This window comes from Scyliorhinus torazame, chromosome 22 (genome assembly GCF_047496885.1).
Source record: "Scyliorhinus torazame isolate Kashiwa2021f chromosome 22, sScyTor2.1, whole genome shotgun sequence".
Lineage (NCBI taxonomy): Eukaryota > Metazoa > Chordata > Chondrichthyes > Carcharhiniformes > Scyliorhinidae > Scyliorhinus > Scyliorhinus torazame.
In genome coordinates, this window is record NC_092728.1 from 33,476,923 (window position 1) to 33,495,702 (window position 18,780).

The 18,780-nt window shown below is 48.9% G+C and overlaps 1 protein-coding gene across 7 annotated transcripts in view; it reads right to left on the minus strand.

Moving 5' to 3' along the window:
• exd3 (exonuclease 3'-5' domain containing 3) overlaps positions 1–18,780 on the minus strand; it is a 1,321,659-nt gene that overhangs the window by 793,266 nt on the left and 509,613 nt on the right. For all 7 annotated transcript variants that reach the window (XM_072488031.1, XM_072488030.1, XM_072488028.1 and 4 more), the window contains one exon: positions 6,213–6,352. In XM_072488031.1, the coding sequence (XP_072344132.1) occupies positions 6,213–6,352 (140 nt within the window). The remainder of the gene's footprint in view (positions 1–6,212; positions 6,353–18,780) is intronic.

Genomic DNA, 18,780 nt, shown 5'->3' on the forward strand with positions numbered 1-18,780 from the left:
ACTCCCAGATCTCGCTGTACATCAATTTTCCCCAGGAATCTTCCATTGACCGTATAGTCTGCTCTTGAATTAGATCTTCCAAAATGCATCAACTCGCATTTGCTTGGATTGAACTCCATCTGCCATTTCTCTGCCCAACTCTCCAATCTATTTATATTTTTCTGTATTCTTTGACAGTCCTCCTCGCTATCTGCAACTCCACCAATCTTAGTATCATCTGCAAACTTGCTAATCAGACCACCTATACCTTCGTCCAGATCATTTATGTATATCACAAACAACAGTGGTCCGAGCACGGATCCCTGTGGAACACCACTAGTCACCTTTCTCCATTTTGAGAGACTCCCTTCCACCACTACTCTCTGTCTCCTGTTGCCCAGCCAGTTCTTTATCCATCTAGCTAGTACACCCTGAACACTATACGACTTCACTTTTTCCATCAACCTGCCATGAGTAAGTATTCAGGGAGCCCAGTGGTGCAGTCCATGGTGAAGATTTGGAATCAGCTGAGGAGATATTTTAGGGTGGAAGGGATGTTGGTGCTAACGCCGCTGTGCGAGAATCATGGGTTGAGCCGGGGGGGGGATGAATAATGTATACATGATGTGGAGGGAAGTGGGGCTGGTCAAGGTGAGGGATTTGTATTTGGAGCACGGGTTCGCTAGTCTGGAGGAGCTAAGGGAGAGGGTAGAGCTGCTGAGGGGCAGTGAGTTCAGATATCAACAGGTTAGGGACTTTGCACGAAAGGTCTGGAAGAGGTTCCCTAGATTGCCGGGATACACCCTGCTGGAGCGACTGCTGCTTCCGGATGTGGAAGGGGAGGGAAGAATTGAGGATATATATAAGTGGCTGGGGGAGCAGGGAGGCGAGCGGGTGGTGAAGATCAAGGAGAAATGGGAAGTGGAGTTGGGAATGGAGATCAATTGGGGAGTATGGAGTGAGGCACTGCGAAGGGTAAACGGGACCTCCTCTTGTGCAAGGAATAGCCTGATACAGTTTAAGGTGGTGCACAGGGTGCATATGACTCGGGCGAGAATGAGTGGGTTCTTTCAGGGGTAGCAGATGAGTGAGAGAGGTGTGGGCGGGGGCCAGCGAATCATGCGCACATGTTTTGATGTTGTGAAAAATTGGGAAGACTCTGGGCGGGAGTGTTCGCGTTCTTACCCAGGATAGTGGAGGAGAGTGGGCCCGGACCCTTTGGTGGCGATATTTGGGGTTTCAGAGAAGCCGGAGCTCATGGAGAGGAGGAAGGCCGATGTCTTGTCCTTCGCCTCTCTGATGACACGGCAAAGAATTCTGCTGGAGTGGCGGTCGGCATCGCCACCGGGGGTAGCAGCATGGTTGGGTGACCTGTATCACTTCCTGCGGTTAGAGAAGATAAAGTATGAGTTAAGGGGCTCAGCAGGGGAGTTTGAGAAAAGGTGGGGGATGTTTGTGACTGTATTTGAGGAGCTGTTCGTCGCAGGGGGGTGGGTGAAAAAGGAGAAAAATATGTACAAACTGTACAGTTGATTGTTGGGAAGACTGTTTCCCGGGGTGTTTATTTGCTGTAACCTACTTTGATACAAGTTTGAATAAAGTGCGTTTAAAAAAAAAAACAATTTTTTAAAAAATTGCTCCATAGTGTCTAAACATGTGTGGGTTAGGTTAAGAAGTTGTTGAGATACGGTGGTGGAGTGGGACTTTGGTGGCGTGCTCTTTCAGACGGTCGATGCAGACTCGATGGGCCAAAAGGCTCATTCCCATTTAGCTGAAGCTGCACTGACCATCGCTGACATGGTGCTGTTGGCAAGTGGACTCTCAACATCATCCTCTTCCCAACCGTTGGCTTTAACCACATGCCAGCTTTAATTTGGAGTTGGTGTGGCCTGGTTGGGAACAGGCAGCCATCAGTCCACCACAACACAACATAAAAGCAGCTGCTTCCACTCAATCTCGGTGCTTTTTCCAGGCTGTGTTTTTCCAATCAGTTTCCCTTTGAAATTCAGTGCAAATCTGTATAAATAAACTCCGTGCAAATCAGTTAATTGTGCAGCACTGACCCAATTCTTTTGTCTGAAGCATCAGATGAGATCAAAGAGATTCTTTATCCTGGGCTGTCATACACACAGGCTTCAGGAAAGGCTGTGCTGCTCTCTGATCACCAGCCAGCAGATCCTCTGCGTGAATGCACTTTGCATCTCATTTGGAATCGTACAGACACAGACTTTCACTAGGGTTAAGAGCTGTGACAGTAAAAATCTCAATCCCAGTCACACACAGGAAAATGGTTTGAATGAAAGCCATCTTCACACTTTATTTTGAATAAATATTTCCAAAACTCCACTGATGTTGAATGCAGTTTACAAGATATCACACCAGAGAACAGCTGCCATCCCAGCTCTTACACGAGTGGGGCTCGAGGCTAGAACCAGAGTGACAATGGGACACAGGACCAAAGAGACAAAGAGGACCATGGGACAGAAAGATAGACAGCATGGAAGTGACAGAGACAAACAGCAATAGGCAGAGACAGAACTAAAGAGCAACAGAGAGAGAATGAGAGAGAGACAGAGAATGACACAGAACCAAAGAGAGGCAGAGAGAGAATGGAGGAGCGAGTGAATAAATGAATGAGTAAGAATGAATGTGGGTGAAAGTGACTGAGTGTGGTGTGAGAGTGAGTGGGTGGGTGGTACAGTGGGTAGCACTGCTTCCTCACAGTGCCAGGGATCCGGGTTCAATTCGAGGTTTAGATCACTGTCTGTGTGGAGTGGGAGTGAATGCATGAGAGTTTGAGTGTGAGAGAGTGGGTTTGAGAGTGAGAGTGAGAGTGAGTAAGAGTGTATAAGAAAATAAGTGAGTGAATGGGCATGTCTGTGAGCGGGTGTGTGCATGAGTGGGCATGTGTGAGAGTAAGCATGTGGGAGAGTGTGAGCATGTGTGTGTGTGTGTGTGTGTGTGTGTGTGTGTGAGCGAGTGAGTGAGAATGTGTGAGTGAGCGCCATTTTGAGGGAGTGAGTGGGTGTTTGAGTGGGTGTGAGAGAGAGTGGACATATGTGTGACTGAGTGAGTAAGCGTGTGTGTGACCGTGTGAGGGAGTGAGTGGGAGTCGGGGGGGCGGGAGAGGGGGGGCGGGAGAGAGGGGGCGGGAGAGGGGGGGGGCGGGAGAGGGGGGGGCAGGAGAGGGGGGGGGGCGGGAGAGGGGGGGGCGGGAGAGGGGGGGGGCGGGAGAGGGGGACGGGAGAGGGGGCGGGAGGGGGGGCGGGAGAGGGGGCGGGAGAGGAGGCGGGAGAGGGGGCCGGGAGAGGGTGGCGGGAGAGAGAGAGAGAGAGTGTGTGTATGTGCTCGTCAGTGTGACAGTGAATGAGTTAAGAGTAAGTGAATGTGTGAGTGAGTGAAAGTTCCGAAAAACATGCTGTTAGGTGAGCTGGACATTCTGAATTCTCCCTCCTTGTACCCGAACATGGGAAAATCCCCGAGTGTTGCGGTTGTGGGGATTTTCACAGTAACTTCATTGCTGTGTTAATGTAAGCCTACTTGTGACACTAATAATGATGATGTAAATGCATGAGGAAGAGAGAATGAGTGAGTGTGTAATTGAGAGGAAGTTTGATTGTGAGAGAATGCATGAGTGCGTGAGTTTGAGTGTGAAAATGTGTGAGCATAGTGTTGGAAAGTGCAAGTGAGTGACAGATAATGAGTGAGTGAGCGAGTGATTGAACAAGTGTGTGAGAGCGAACATGTGGAAGTGAGCAAGCATATATGTGTGTGCGAGTGAGTGAGCATGTGAGAGAAAGTGAATGAACATGAGTACGAGTGCGTAAATGTGGACAAGTGAGTGCATGAGTGCAAAAGAGTGAATGTGAGAGTGAAAGTGACAGAGAGTGTGTGAGTGAGTGACTGTGATTGAGTGAGTGTCAGTCAGTGTGTGAGTGACTGAGTGTGAGTGAGTGAGGGTGAGTGACGGAGATGAGTGTGAGAGTGAGTGGGTGTGAGTGTGAGGAGGTGCGAGAGAGTGTGAGAGAATGTGAGAGTGTGCGAGTGAGTGCAAGCGAGTGCGAGTGAGAGTGTGCAAGTGTGTGCGAGTGAGGGCGGATGAGTGCGAGTGAGTGAGTGTGAGAGAATCTGAGTGAGAATGAATGTCAGAGTAAATGAAAGTGAGTGAGAGTGAGTGCGAGTGCAAGTGAGAGTGAGTGAGTGTGAGAGAGTCTGAGTGACAGAGAGTCTGGGTGAGTGAGAATGAATATAAGAGTGAGTGAGAGAGTCTGAGTGAGTGAGTGAGAATTAGTGCAAGAGTGTGAGTGAGTGTGAGAGTTAGAGAGGTAAGTGTGAGAGCGAGTGAGAGTGTGAGAGAGCTGAGTGTGAGAGCGAGTGTGTGAGAGTCAGTGAGTGAAAGAATGCGAGTGAGAATGCGAGTGAGTCTGGGTGAGTCTGTGAGTGAGAGTGAGTGCAAGAATGAGCGAGTGTGAGTAAGCTGAGTGTGTGAAAGTGAGTGAGGATGTGAGTGAGTGAGTGAGAGTGAGACAGAGTGAGTATGAGAGTGAGTGTGAATGAGTGTGAGTGAGTATGAGTGTGTGAATGTGGGAGTGTGTGAGAGTGAGTGTGAGCACGAGTGCAAGAGTGAGTGACTGAGTGAGAGTGAATGAGAGTGTGAGTGAAAGTGTGTGGGGGAATGTGTGAAAGTGAGTGAGTGTGAGTGTGTGACTGAGTGAGAGTGAGTGAGTGAGTGAGTGTGAGAGTGAGTGAGTGAGAGTGACTGAGCGAGTGTGTGAGAGAGTGTGAGTGTGTGTGACTGTGAGTGAGTGTGAGTGCTGCTTGATGCAGGGACACAAAGAGACACACCCTCCATCACATTGCTCTCCAAAAACCTATCCGCACACAGGCCAGGTGAGGAGAAAATCCCAGACTGAACGGCAACCCGCTTCCAACCCCCACTTTGGCATGAAACCTGCCAAGGCCGGTTTGGAATGGCAATCGCAAGGTCAATTTCAGTTAAACCCGACTTGTTATCTTGGCCCTGACCTCTGCACCCTTTCCCTTGGTGACCAGGTTTCTCCAGCTCTGCTTCTTCAATGAAAAGGCAAAGGTTTGATTTTAAAAAGTGATCAAATGATGCCGATGACTGTATTGGTACTAAAGGGATACTTTGGAAGGAAGATGCACAATGCTATTTACAGAGTGTTATGGGCCAGGGCTCAGAAACTCCAAAGTATATTATAAAGTCAACCTGACCTACAACCTTTATGTTGAATTTGGCTAGGATGAGCACAAGAGCCTTCCCTTCAGGTGTCATTCATCAGGTTTCCTGGACACTTTAATCAAAACAAGCAGTATTCTAAGAACTTAGTTAACATATATATATATATATTAACATACAGCAAGAATTGTTATCAATTACAAAAATAAAGACACCCCGCAGCTACATTAATCTATGTATAACACTTAACGAATTCCCCCTTAACTGTTCCAATTCATAAACAAAATCCAATAAACCAAAAAACCCTTTTCAAGCACTCTGCATTCTCACTTGACTAAGACCGGCTTTCCCAGAGATTCTGACCCTGTCTCACCAGCAGGTTTAAACCCTTCCGGAAAGCAAACTACATCTTTTAAGTTACCAAAGCAGGTGTCGCTATAACCAATGTTTTTTTTTACTGGAACAACTCTTGAAAATGAAAACATAGAAAGACAGGAAAAAAATACTTCTTTCTCTCCGAGTCCACAGCAGTCAAACTGAAAATGAAACTAAAAAAACTCACAGCCACAGCCCAGCTCCACCCACAAAATGATATCACTGAAGCCATGTGATAAGCCAAAAAACCTTTCTTAAAGGGACATTCCCATGACAAGAGGGATTTTATTTGTTGGATTACGTTTATAGGCCATCTGGAACCCACCAGTACCTTGACCCACTGGTTATTTTCAAGGCTGACTCTACACAGTGAGAGTGAAGAAACTACTGGAATTGTCATTGTCAAGTCCTGACTTCCATGCTTGCGCAGTCTGCAGCAGAGGTCACTGGACAGTATTAATGACGAAAGACCATGGCTGATTTTTGCATTTGCAGTCCAGGGGCAATAAACCCAACCAAGATTTCCTTGTGCCACTTGATCTGAGATCAGATGGCACAGCATAGACTAGCAGTGACATCTGCATGACTTAGTGTCACAGCAGGTCAAGCGGACAAAGTATTAAGCATCTCTCAGTGTTGTCCCTTGAGCTGGTCATACCTTTGGATGTCGCCAGTGTTGACCGCTGGATGGCACCACGAATCCAGCAACTGCAGCAAACAAAGCTGTAACCCGGGATTGTCAGCTACATAGGCCTCCACCAGGTTCACTTTATCCTCAAGCAGCAACGGAATGCACACCTGTATCAAGAGAATTGAACTGTTAGTGAGGATTCCTCCTATCATATAGCAAATGAAGAATGGTGAGCTGCGGTTGTAAGTCTGGAGACGGTTTGCTTAGACCAGTCGCTGAATGTAAACATGCAGGTGCAGCAGGCGATAAAGAAGGCAAATGATTTGTTGGCCTTCATTGCAAGAGGATTGAAGTACAGGAGCAGGATGCACTGTCACCAGAGGTGGTGGAGTCAGAGTTGATGTGTTGGGTGCTCTGGATCCATGGAACACATACAGGCCACCAACACTTAAAATAGTGCAACACTATTTTATTAAGTTAGAAACTGTTGAACATACTTTCACTGTGGGTTAACACGATGTTAGATTAAACTAAAGACCTATGCCTGTCCTAACCAGTCTATGCACTCAGCACATGGTGAAGATCTGTGCTGTAAACTGTAAGCTCTGTCCTTCTAAGAGGCTGCATCCCGAATGAGCGGGAACTCGGATGCCCCCTGACTTTATAGTGAGTGTGCTCTAACTGGTGATTGGCTGCGGTGTTGTGTGTGTTGATTAGTCCCACTGTGTGTCCATCAGTGTGTGTGTGTCTGCACCATGATATACTGGTGTATATTATGACATCCCCCCTTTTCTAAAAGAATGTATGTGTGTGGCAATAAATAATGTATGGTGAGAATGTTCCTAACTACGTGTGGGGTGCGAAGATATATTTACAGGACTACGTACATGAGAACTAAGCTATTTACATGGGAAGGTGCCTGGTGCAGAGAAGCAGTATGCAACAAGAATAACGAGAGCAACACTACATACAAACCAGGGAAACGATGAAACAAAGCAACAAAACAATTCAGGGAGTCTATAAGTCCGCAAAGTTCATAAATTAAGTCTCTGAGGTGGGCGACGAATTCTGGTTGACCGCCTCAAGGGTGGGTAGAGAGCCGCCGGTTTAGGAGCGGGCTGGACTGCGGCAGAGTCAGGGAGGTGCAGAGTGAACGGGAGCTCTGCATAGTCCGTGACAGGGTCAGCAGGAGGGTGAGGCGACAGTGGAGGATCACGTGGCGAGTGTGGAACGAGATGAAGGGCGCGTCGATTGCGGCACAGAATAGAGCCATCCGGTAGACGAACCAGGAACGAAAGGGGGACCACCTGCCGAAGGACAACGGCGGTTGCAGACCAGCCACCATCCGGAAGATGGATGCGGACGTTGTCACCTGGAGCCAGAGCAGGGAGATCAGCTGCACGGGAGTCATGAGCCGCCTTGTGCTGTGCACGAGACAGCTGCATCCGGCGAACGACCGGAACGTGGTCGAGGTCTGGGACATGGATGGACGGCACCGTCGTTTTCAGGGTACGACCCATGAGTAACTAGGCTGGCGACAGGCCAGTTGAGCGGAGCGATAGGCCAACACGCAAGGTAGAAATTGGACCCAGCATCGGCAGCCTTGCATAGAAGCCGTACTCCCTTCTCCGCTTTGCCGTTGGGTTGGGGGTACAGGGGACTGGATGTCACATGGGCAAAATTGTACCGCCTGGCAACGTTGGGCCACTCCTGGCTGTTGAAGCAGAGGCCATTGTACGACATAATCGTGAGCGGGATGCCATGTCGAGCAAAGGTTTCTTTACATGCACGAATGACTGCAGACGAGGTGATGTCGTGCAACCATATCACCTCCGGGTAATTCAAAAAGTAGTCTACGATCTGGACATAGTCTCTACCCAGCGCGTGGAACCGGTTGATGCCCACCTTGGTCCATGGTGACGTGACTAACTCATGGGGTTGCAGGGTCTCACATGGTTGGGCCAGCTGGAAGCGCTGAAAAGTGGGGCAGTTGAGCACTGTGTTGGCTATGTCCTCATTAATGCCGGGCCAGTACACTGCCTCTCGGGCCCGTCGGAGGCACTTTTCCACGCCAAGGTGGCCATCGTGTAGTTGTTCCAGGACAAGCTGGCACGCATGCTATGCGGGATGACAATGCGGTCCAGTTTTCGAAGAGCCCCGTCTACTACCGCCAGATCATCTCTGACATTATAGAACTGAGGGCATTGGCCCTTGAGCCACCCGTCCGTTAGGTGGCGCATGACACGCTGTAGCAAGGGGTCAGCCGCCGTCTCGCGGCGAATTTGGACGAGGCGTTCATCCGTGGCAGATAGATTGGAGGCCGGGAATGCCACATGGGCGACAACCCATTTCATTTCATTTTCATTTCAACCTGGCAGACAAATCCCGCTGGGTCACATGGAGTGTTGACTGCCCTGGAGAGAGCGTCAACAATGATGAGGTCTTTCCCTGGGGTGTATACCAGCTGGAAGTCATATCGCCAGAGCTTGAGAAGAATATGCTGGAGGCGAGGCGTCACGTCGCTCAAGTCTTTCTGTATTATATTGACCAGCGGGCGATGGTCGGTCTCAACGGTGAATTGAGGAAGTCAGTAGAAATAATCGTGAAACTTACCCACACCGGTCAGAAGGCCCAGGCACTCCTTTTCTATCTGCACGTAGCACTGCACCGTGGGGGTCATCGCACGTGACGCATATGCAACGGGGGCCCATGATGAGGCCTCATCACGTTGAAGGAGCACTGCCCCAATGCCGAATTGACTGGCATCGGTCTAAATTTTGGTCTCCTTTGCTGGATTAAAGAAAGCTAAGACCAGGGCCGTGGTCAGTTTTGTTTTGAGTTCTCTCCATTCGCGCTCGTGGGCAGGGAGCCATTGGAAATCTGTTGTCTTCCTGACCAGGTTCCTGAGAGCCGTGGTATGAGAGGCGAGGTTAGGGATACATTTCCCTAAAAAATTGACCATGCCCAGAAATCGGAGGACCGCCTTTTTGTCCTCTGGTGTTTTCATAGCTGTGATGGCAGCTACCTTGTCCGCATCCGGCTGCACTCCCAATTGGGAGACGTGGTCTCCGAGGAACTTGAGTTCCGTCTGACCAAAAGAGCATTTGGCCCTGTTGAGGCGGAGGCCATTCTCATGTATACGTCTGAATACGCGCTGGAGGCGACAAACACGCTCCTGCAAATGATTATGTCATCGACATAGACACGAACACCTTCAATGCCTTCCATCATTTGTTCCATAATCCTATGGAACACTTCTGATGAAGATATGATCCCAAACGGCATCCTGTTGTAACAATATCTGCCAAAGGGGGTAATAAATGTGCAAAGTTTCCTGCTGGATTTATCGAGCTGGATTTGCCAGAATCCTTTTGAGGCGTTGAGTATGGTGAAGAGCTTGGCGCGAGCCATCTCACATGTGAGCTCTTCACGCTTGGGAATTGGAAAATGCTCCCTGATTATATTGCGATTTAGATCCTTGGGATCAATGCAAATTCTCAATTCGCCGGAAGGCTTTTTTACACGTACCATGGAACTGACACGGAACTGGTTCCGTGACTTTGGAAATCACTCCTTGGTTCTGGAGGTCCTGCAGCTGCTGCTTGAGGCGGTCCTTAAGGAGTGCTGGGGCCGTGCGAGGTGCGTGCACCAAAGGCGTGGCATTCGGTTTTAATAAAATCTTGTAGCTATACGAGAGCATGCCCATGCATTCGAAGACGTCGTGGTACTGGTTGATAATGGCGTCGAGCTGTGCCCTGAAGTCGGTGTCCTGAAAGGCAGATGCGTCAGCAGGAGAGAGAGAGTGAACTCTCTGAACTAGGTTCAACTGCTTTCTTGCCTGCGCGCCAAGCAGGGAGGCTTTCGAGGAGACCACGATTTCAAAGGGAAGGATGGCTTTGCGTGACCTGTGCGTCACTTCAAGTTGGCACGAGCAGCTGGAAGCAATGGCATGGTCATTATAATCTAATAGCTGGCAGGCTGATAGGAGGATAGCTGGTTTGACACGAAGGCTTTGGAGGTCAGACTGCGCAATGAGATTGGCGGAGGCACCAGTGTCCAGGCGGAATCGTATTTGGGACCGGTTGACCGTCAGGGTGGCACACCACTCATCGTCTGGATCGATGCTGTATACCAATCGAGGCGAGATTCTTTGCTTCGGGAACACCCTGTTTATTGTAACAATACCAACTCGGAAAGGTGCCTTCGGGTCCTCGGTCTCAATATCGGGTAGTAGGTGCGCATCGGATTCGGTGACCGTGGGTTGAATGGCCCGGACATTCCTGCGAGGCTGCCTGGAGTGATACGAGTTGGCAGGCTGAGCTGACCTGCAAAAAGCAGCATAGTCGCCAAGTTTGCCACATCTAGGACATAGAACATAGAACAATACAGCGCAGTACAGGCCCTTCGGCCCACGATGTTGCACCGAAACAAAAGCCATCTAACCTACACTATGCCATTATCATCCATATGTTTATCCAATAAACTTTTAAATGCCCTCAATGTTGGCGAGTTCACGACTGTAGCAGGTAGGTCATTCCACGGCCTCACTACTCTTTGCGTAAAGAACCTACCTCTGACGTCTGTCCTATATCTATTACCCCTCAGTTTAAAGTTATGTCCCCTCGTGCCAGCCATATCCATCCGCGGGAGAAGGCTCTCACTGTCCACCCTATCCAACCCCCTGATCATTTTGTATGCCTCTATTAAGTCTCCTCTTAACCTTCTTCTCTCCAACGAAAACAACCTCAAGTCCATCAGCCTTTCCTCATAAGATTTTCCCTCCATACCAGGCAACATCCTGGTAAATCTCCTCTGCACCCGCTCCAAAGCCTCCACGTCCTTCCTATAATGCGGTGACCAGAACTGTACGCAATACTCCAAATGCGGCCGTACCAGAGTTCTGTACAGCTGCAACATGACCTCCTGACTCCGGAACTCAATCCCTCTACCAATAAAGGCCAACACTCCATAGGCCTTCTTCACAACCCTATCAACCTGGGTGGCAACTTTCAGGGATCTATGTACATGGACACCTAGATCCCTCTGCTCATCCACACTTCCAAGAACTTTACCATTAGCCAAATATTCCGCATTCCTGTTATTCCTTCCAAAGTGAATCACCTCACACTTCTCTACATTAAACTCCATTTGCCACCTCTCAGCCCAGCTCTGCAGCTTATCTATATCCCTCTGTAACCTGCTACATCCTTCCACACTATCGACAACACCACCGACTTTAGTATCGTCTGCAAATTTACTCACCCACCCTTCTGCGCCTTCCTCTAGGTCATTGATAAAAATGACAAACAGCAACGGCCCCAGAACAGATCCTTGTGGTACTCCACTTGTGACTGTACTCCATTCTGAACATTTCCCATCAACCACCACCCTCTGTCTTCTTTCAGCTAGCCAATTTCTGATCCACATCTCTAAATCACCCTCAATCCCCAGCCTCCGTATTTTTTGCAATAGCCTACCGTGGGGAACCTTATCAAACGCTTTGCTGAAATCCATATACACCACATCAACTGCTCTACCCTCGTCTACCTGTTCAGTCACCTTCTCAAAGAACTCAATAAGGTTTGTGAGGCATGACCTACCCTTCACAAAGCCATGCTGACTATCCCTGATCATATTATTCCTATCTAGATGATTATAAATCTTGTCTCTTATAATCCCCTCCAAGACTTTACCCACTACAGACGTGAGGCTCACCGGTCTATAGTTGCCGGGGTTGTCTCTGCTCCCCTTTTTGAACAAAGGGACCACATTTGCTGTCCTCCAGTCCTCTGGCACTATTCCTGTAGCCAATGATGACATAAAAATCAAAGCCAAAGGTCCAGCAATCTCTTCCCTGGCCTCCCAGAGAATCCTAGGATAAATCCCATCAGGTCCCGGGGACTTATCTATTTTCAGCCTGTCCAGAATTGCCAACACCTCTTCCCTACGTACCTCAATGCCATCTATTCTATTAGCCTGGGGCTCAGCATTCTCCTCCACAACATTATCTTTTTCCTGAGTGAATACTGACGAAAAATATTCATTTAGTATCTTGCCTATCTCTTCAGACTCCACACACAATTTCCCATCCCTGTCCTTGACTGGTCCTACTCTTTCCCTAGTCATTCGCTTCAGGCATCGTCGGGATTTGGCAGGGCATTGCCGCTTTAAGTGGGCGGAGCCACAGTTGCCGCACGTTGTAGCGTCAGTACATTCGCTGCGCCACCACGCATGCGCGGTGCGGTCATACGTGGTACGTGATGCACGCCTGCGCAGTACGTTCGTCAACGTCTCCGTCCCCTCGTTCGGTGCGCACAAGCGCGGGAGTCCGCGAAAAGCGTGTGAAATGGCGGCCCTCATCCAGGCTGAGGCACTGGAGTTGCTCGATTGCTTGGACCCGTTCTGCCTTGTGGGGACCTTGCCGTGCCGTTTCAGCCGCTTGGATGTGGGAATACCGACTAGTGGCGTGTTCGTGTAGCACGCAGGTCTCGATGGCGGTCGCTAGGGTGAGCTGCTTTGCCTTGAGGAGCTGCTGGCGTAGGGGGTCCGACTGAACACCGAAAACGATCTGGGCCCGTAATTACAGGACTGTACAAGGATGCGGAGGTGGGTGAGAAAGGACTGGAAAGGTTCATCCTTACCCTGCAAACGCTGTTGGAATACACAGCGCTCAAAACTTTCATTCACCTCCATATTGCAGTGAGTGTCAAACGTGAGGAGGACCGTCTTGAATTTTGATTTATCTTCATCATCAGCAAAGGTGAGAGAATTGAAAATGTGGATGGCATGTTCCCCGGCCATGGATAGGAAGTGAGCGATCTTCCTGGTGTCTGAGGCATCTTGCCGGTCTGTGGCTTCAAGGTCGAGCTGGAAGCGTTGTTTGAATATCTTCCAGTTGGCCCCTAGGTTACCGGTGATGCGGAGCGGCGGCGGCAGGCGGACGCTGTCCATTTTGCAGGATGGCTGTATGCTGGTGGAAGGCAGATCACTTGCAGGTAGGTCTAAGTAGTTCTAATATCACTCAACTCCTGGTATCATGATGTGTTGGGTGCTCTGGATCCGTGGAACACATACAGGCCACCAACACTTAAAATAGTACAATACTATTTTCTTAAGTTAGAAACTGTTGAATATACTTTCACTGTGGGTTAACACGATGTTAGATTAAACTAAAGACCTATGCCTGTCCTAACCAGTCTATGCACTCAGCACATGGTGAAGATCTGTGCTGTAAGCTCTGTCCTTCTGAGAGGCTGCATCCCGAATCAGTGGGAAAACCGATGCCCTCTGTCTTTATAGTGAGTGTGCTCTAACTGGTGATTGGCTGCGGTGTTATGTGTGTTGATTGGTCCCGCTGTGTGTCCATCAGTGTGTGTGTATCTGCACCATGATATAGAACATAGAACATAGAAAAATACAGCACAGAACAGGCCCTTCGGCCCACGATGTTGTGCCGAACCTTTGTCCTAGATTAATCATAGATTATCATTGAATTTACAGTGCAGAAGGAGGCCATTCGGCCCATTGAGTCTGCACCGGCTCTTGGAAAGAGCACCCTACCCAAAGTCAACACCTCCACCCAACACTAAGGGCAATTTTGGACACTAAGGGCAATTTATGATGGCCAATCCACCTAACCTGCACATCTTTGGACTGTGGGAGGAAACCAGAGCACCCGGAGGAAACCCACGCAGACACGGGGAGGACGTGCAGACTCCGCACAGACAGTGACCCAAGCCGGAATCGAACCTGGGACCCTGGAGCTGTGAAGCAATTGTGCTATCCACAATGCTACCGTGCTGCCCTTAAGAACAAATAAATCTACACTATATCATTTTACCGTAATCCATGTACCTATCCAATAGCTGCTTGAAGGTCCCTAATGTTTCTGACTCAACTACTTCCACAAGCAGTGCATTCCATGCCCCCACTACTCTCTGGGTAAAGAACCTACCTCTGACATCCCCCCTATATCATCCACCATTCACCTTAAATTTATGTCCCCTTGTAATGGTTTGTTCCACCCGGGGAAAAAGGTCTCTGTCTACTCTATCTATTCCCCTGATCATCTTATAAACCTCTATCAAGTCGCCCCTCATCCTTCTCCGTTCTAATGAGAAAAGGCCTAGCACCCTCAACCTTTCCTCGTAAGACCTACTCTCCATTCCAGGCAACATCCTGGTAAATCTCCTTTGCACCTTTTCCAAAGCTTCCACATCCTTCCTAAAACCAGAACTGTACACAGTACTCTAAATGTGGCCTTACCAAAGTTTTGTACAGCTGCATCATCATCTCACGGCTCTTAAATTCAATCCCTCTGTTAATGAACGCTAGCACACCATAGGCCTTCTTCACAGCTCTATCCACTTGAGTGGCAACTTTCAAAGATGTATGAACATAGACCCCAAGATCTCTCTGCTCCTCCAAGAACTCTACCGTTAACCCTGTATTCCGCATTCATATTTGTCCTTCCAAAATGGACAACCTCACACTTTTCAGGGTTAAACTCCATCTGCCACTTCTCAGCCCAGCTCTGCATCCTATCTATGTCTCTTTGCAGCCGACAACAGCCCTCCTCACTATCCACAACTCCACCAACCTTCGTATCGTCTGAAAATTTACTGACCCACCCTTCAACTCCCTCATCCAAGTCATTCATGAAAATCACAAACAGCAGAGGACCCAGGACTGATCCCTGCGGTACGCCACTGGTAACTGGGATCCAGGCTGAATATTTGCCATCCACCACCACTCTCTGACTTCTATCGGTTAGCCAGTTCGTTATCCAACTGGCCAAATTTCCCACTATCCCATGCCTCCTTACTTTCTGCAGAAGCCTACCATGGGGAACCTCATCAAATGTCTTACTAAAATCCATGTACACTACATCCACTGCTTTACCTTCATCCACATGCTTGGTCACCTCCTCAAAGAATTCAATAAGACTTGTAAGGCAAGACCTACCCCTCACAAATCCGTGCTGACTATCCCTAATCAAGCAGTGTCTTTCCAGATGCTCAGAAATCCTATCCTTCAGTACCCTTTCCATTACTTTGCCTACCACCGAAGTAAGACTAACTGGCCTGTAATTCCCAGGGTTATCCCTATTCCCTTTTATGAACAGGGGCACGACATTCGCCACTCTCCAATCCCCTGGTACCACCCCTGTTAACAGCGAGGACGAAAAGATCATTGCCAACGGCTCTGCAATTTCATCTCTTGCTTCCCATAGAATCCTTGGATATATCCCGTCATGCCCGGGGGACTTGTCTATCCTCAAGTTTTTCAAAATGCCCAACACATCTTCCTTCCTAACAAGTATTTCCTCGAGCTTACCAGTCTGTTTCACACTGTCCTCTCCAACAATATGGCCCCTCTCATTTGTAAATACAGAAGAAAAGTACTCGTTCAACACCTCTCCCATCTCTTCAGACTCAATACACAATCTCCTGCTACTGTCCTTGATCGGACCTACCCTCGCTCTAGTCATTATCATATTTCTCATATTTTTGTAAAAGGCCTTGGGGTTTTCCTTGATCCTACCCGCCAAAGATTGTTCATGCCCTCTCTTAGCTCTCCTAATCCCTTTCTTCAGTTCCCTCCTGGCTATCTTGTATCCCTCCAACGCCCTGTCTGAACCTTGTTTCCTCAGCCTTACATAAGTTGTAATATACTGGTGTATATTATGACAAGAGTCATTAGCCATTAAGCGACTCTTGGACAGGCACATGGACAGCAGTAAATTGAAGGGGTGTAGGTTTGGTTGATCTTAGATTAGGATAAATGGTCGGCACAACATCGTGGGCCGAAGGGCCTGTACTGTGCTGTATTGTTCTATGTATGTATGTCAAACTGCAATTCTATAGGGCTTTGGTGAGGCCACACCTGGAATATTGCGCACAGTTTTAGTCTCCTTATCTGAGGAAGGATGATCCAGCTATAGAGGGAGTGCAGCAAAGGTTTATCAGACTGATTCCTGGGATGACAGGATTTACGTATGAGCAAAGATTGAAACGGTTAAGATTGTATTTGCTGGAGTTCGAAGAATGAGGGGAGGATCTCATAAAAACCTATTAAATTCTAACAGGACTGGACAGGCTTGATCAGGAAGGATGTTCCTGATGGTGGGTGTGTCCAGGGGTCACAGTCTGAGGATACTGGATTGACCATTTAGAGATGTGGAGAAATTTCTTCACCCAGAGAGTGGTGAGCCTGTGAAACCCGTTACCACAGGAAGTAGTTGAGTCCAAAAAAATGTATGGCTTCAAGAAGCAGTTAGATGGAGCACTTCGGGTGAAGGGGATCAAAAAACAGGATGAAGCTATTGAGTTGGAAGGTCGGCCATGATCATAATGAATGGGGGAGCAGCCTTGAAGGGCGAATGGCCTCCCCCTACTTTTTTCTATGTTTCGATCTACCTCCATAACTCTCATGGCCTGAGTTCACAGACAGCAGAAGTTTCATTCTCCTCTCAATTTGAACTTCAGATGGTAATTTACATTTGAATTATGTTCCTGAAGTAACAGAGCAGCTTACAGATGTCAATCGAGGGACAGGGCACTGAGCAGGGATGCAGGGAAGAAGGAGGCGAAAGTTAACAGAAATAGATTTAAAACCAGCACTAGCAAGTAATAATAATAATCTTTATTTGTGTCACAAGTAGGCTTACATTGACATTGCATTGAAGTTACTGTGAAAATCCCCTAGTCGCCACATTGCAGCGCCTGTTCGGGTACAGGGAGGGAGAATTCAGAATGTCCAATTCACCTAACAGCACGTCTTTCGGGACTTGTGGGAGGAAACCGGAGCACCGGGAGGAAATCCACACATACACGGGGAGAACGTGCAGACTCCGCACAGACAGTAACCCAAGCTGGGAATTGAACCTGGGACCCTGGAGCTGTGAAGCAACAGTGCTAACCACTGCGCTACCAGAGCAGAAGAAAACAAACAACAATAGTTGGGTTTCTGGTGAGGAAGCAAAGCAGTGCGGCCAGGGTTAGAAGTGAGTTCATACAATCACACAGCACAGGAGGCCATTTGGCCCATAATGTCTGTGCTAGCTCTTTGAAAGACTATCTGATTAGCTCCACTTCCAAGCTTTTTTCCCCACAGTCTTGCACATTTCCCCTCTTCAGTATTTATCCAACTCCCTTTTGATAATTGCTTTTGAATCTGTTCCACCTCCCTTTCAGGCAGCACATTCCAGATGGCAGCAGATTGGTTCTTTGGTCAATTATCTTCAACCTGTGTCCTCTAGTTACTGATCCTCCTGCCAGTAGAAACAGGTCTTCCCGATTACTTAACCAAAGCCACTCATAATTTTGACAGCTCAATTCATTCCCTCCTTGACCTTCTCTGGTCTAAGGAGACTGACATCAGTTTTCATCTGCAGTTAGAGAGACAATTCATGCCATGTGGATCACAGGGGTAGACAACATGGATCATGGAAGAAAAGTCTGATGAAGACCCTGAAATCAATTCATTGAATCAATATAGATTGGTCAGGGAGGACGGAGACATCACAGACAGGAGGGTCCCAGAGGAGGGTCCAGAAGTGACAGAGGTATCACAGACAGTAGGGTCCAAGAGTGACAGAGGTATCGCAGACAGGAGGGTCCCAGAGTGACAGAGGCATCACAGACAGGAAAGTCCCAGAGTGACAGAGGTATCGCAGACAGGAGGGTCCCAGAGTGACAGAGGTATCACCGCAGGAAGGTCCCAGAGTGACAGAGGCATCACAGACCGGAAGGTCCCAGAGTGACAGAGGCAACACAGACAGGAGGGTCCCAGAGCGACAGAGGCAACACAGACAGGAGGGTCCCAGAGTGACAGAGGTATCGCAGACAGGAGGGTCCCAGAGTGACAGAGGTATAGCCGACAGGAGGGTCCCAGAGTGACAGAGGTATCACAGACAGGAGGGTCCCAGAGTGACAGAGATATGGGAGAGAGGAGGGTCCCAGAGTGACAGAGGTATCGCAGACAGGAGGGTCCCAGAGTGACAGAGGTATCGCAGACAGGAGGGTCCCAGAGTGACAGAGGCATCACAGACAGGAAAGTCCCAGAGTGACAGAGGTATCGCAGACAGGAGGGTCCCAGAGTGACAGAGGTATCACCGCAGGAGGGCCCCAGAGTGACAGAGGTATCACAGACAGGAGGGTCCCAGAGTGACAGAGATATGGGAGAGAGGAGGGTCCCAGAGTGACAGAGGTATCGCAGACAGGAGGGTCCCAGAGTGACAGAGGTATCGCAGACAGGAGGGTCCCAGAGTGACAGCGTTATGAGAGACAGGAGGGTCCCAGAGTGACAGAGGTATCGCAGACAGGAGGGTCCCAGAGTGACAGAGGTATCGCAGACAGGAGGGTCCCAGAGTGACAGAGGTATCGCAGACAGGAGGGTCCCAGAGTGACAGCGTTATGAGAAACAGGAGGGTCCCAAAGTGACAGAGGTATCGCAGACAGGACAGTCCCAAAGTGATAGAGGCATCACAGACAGGAGGGTCACAGACAGGAGGGTACCAGACAGACAGAGGCATCACAGACAGGTGAGTCCCAGAGTGACAGAGGTATCACAGACAGGGGGGTCGCAGAGTGAC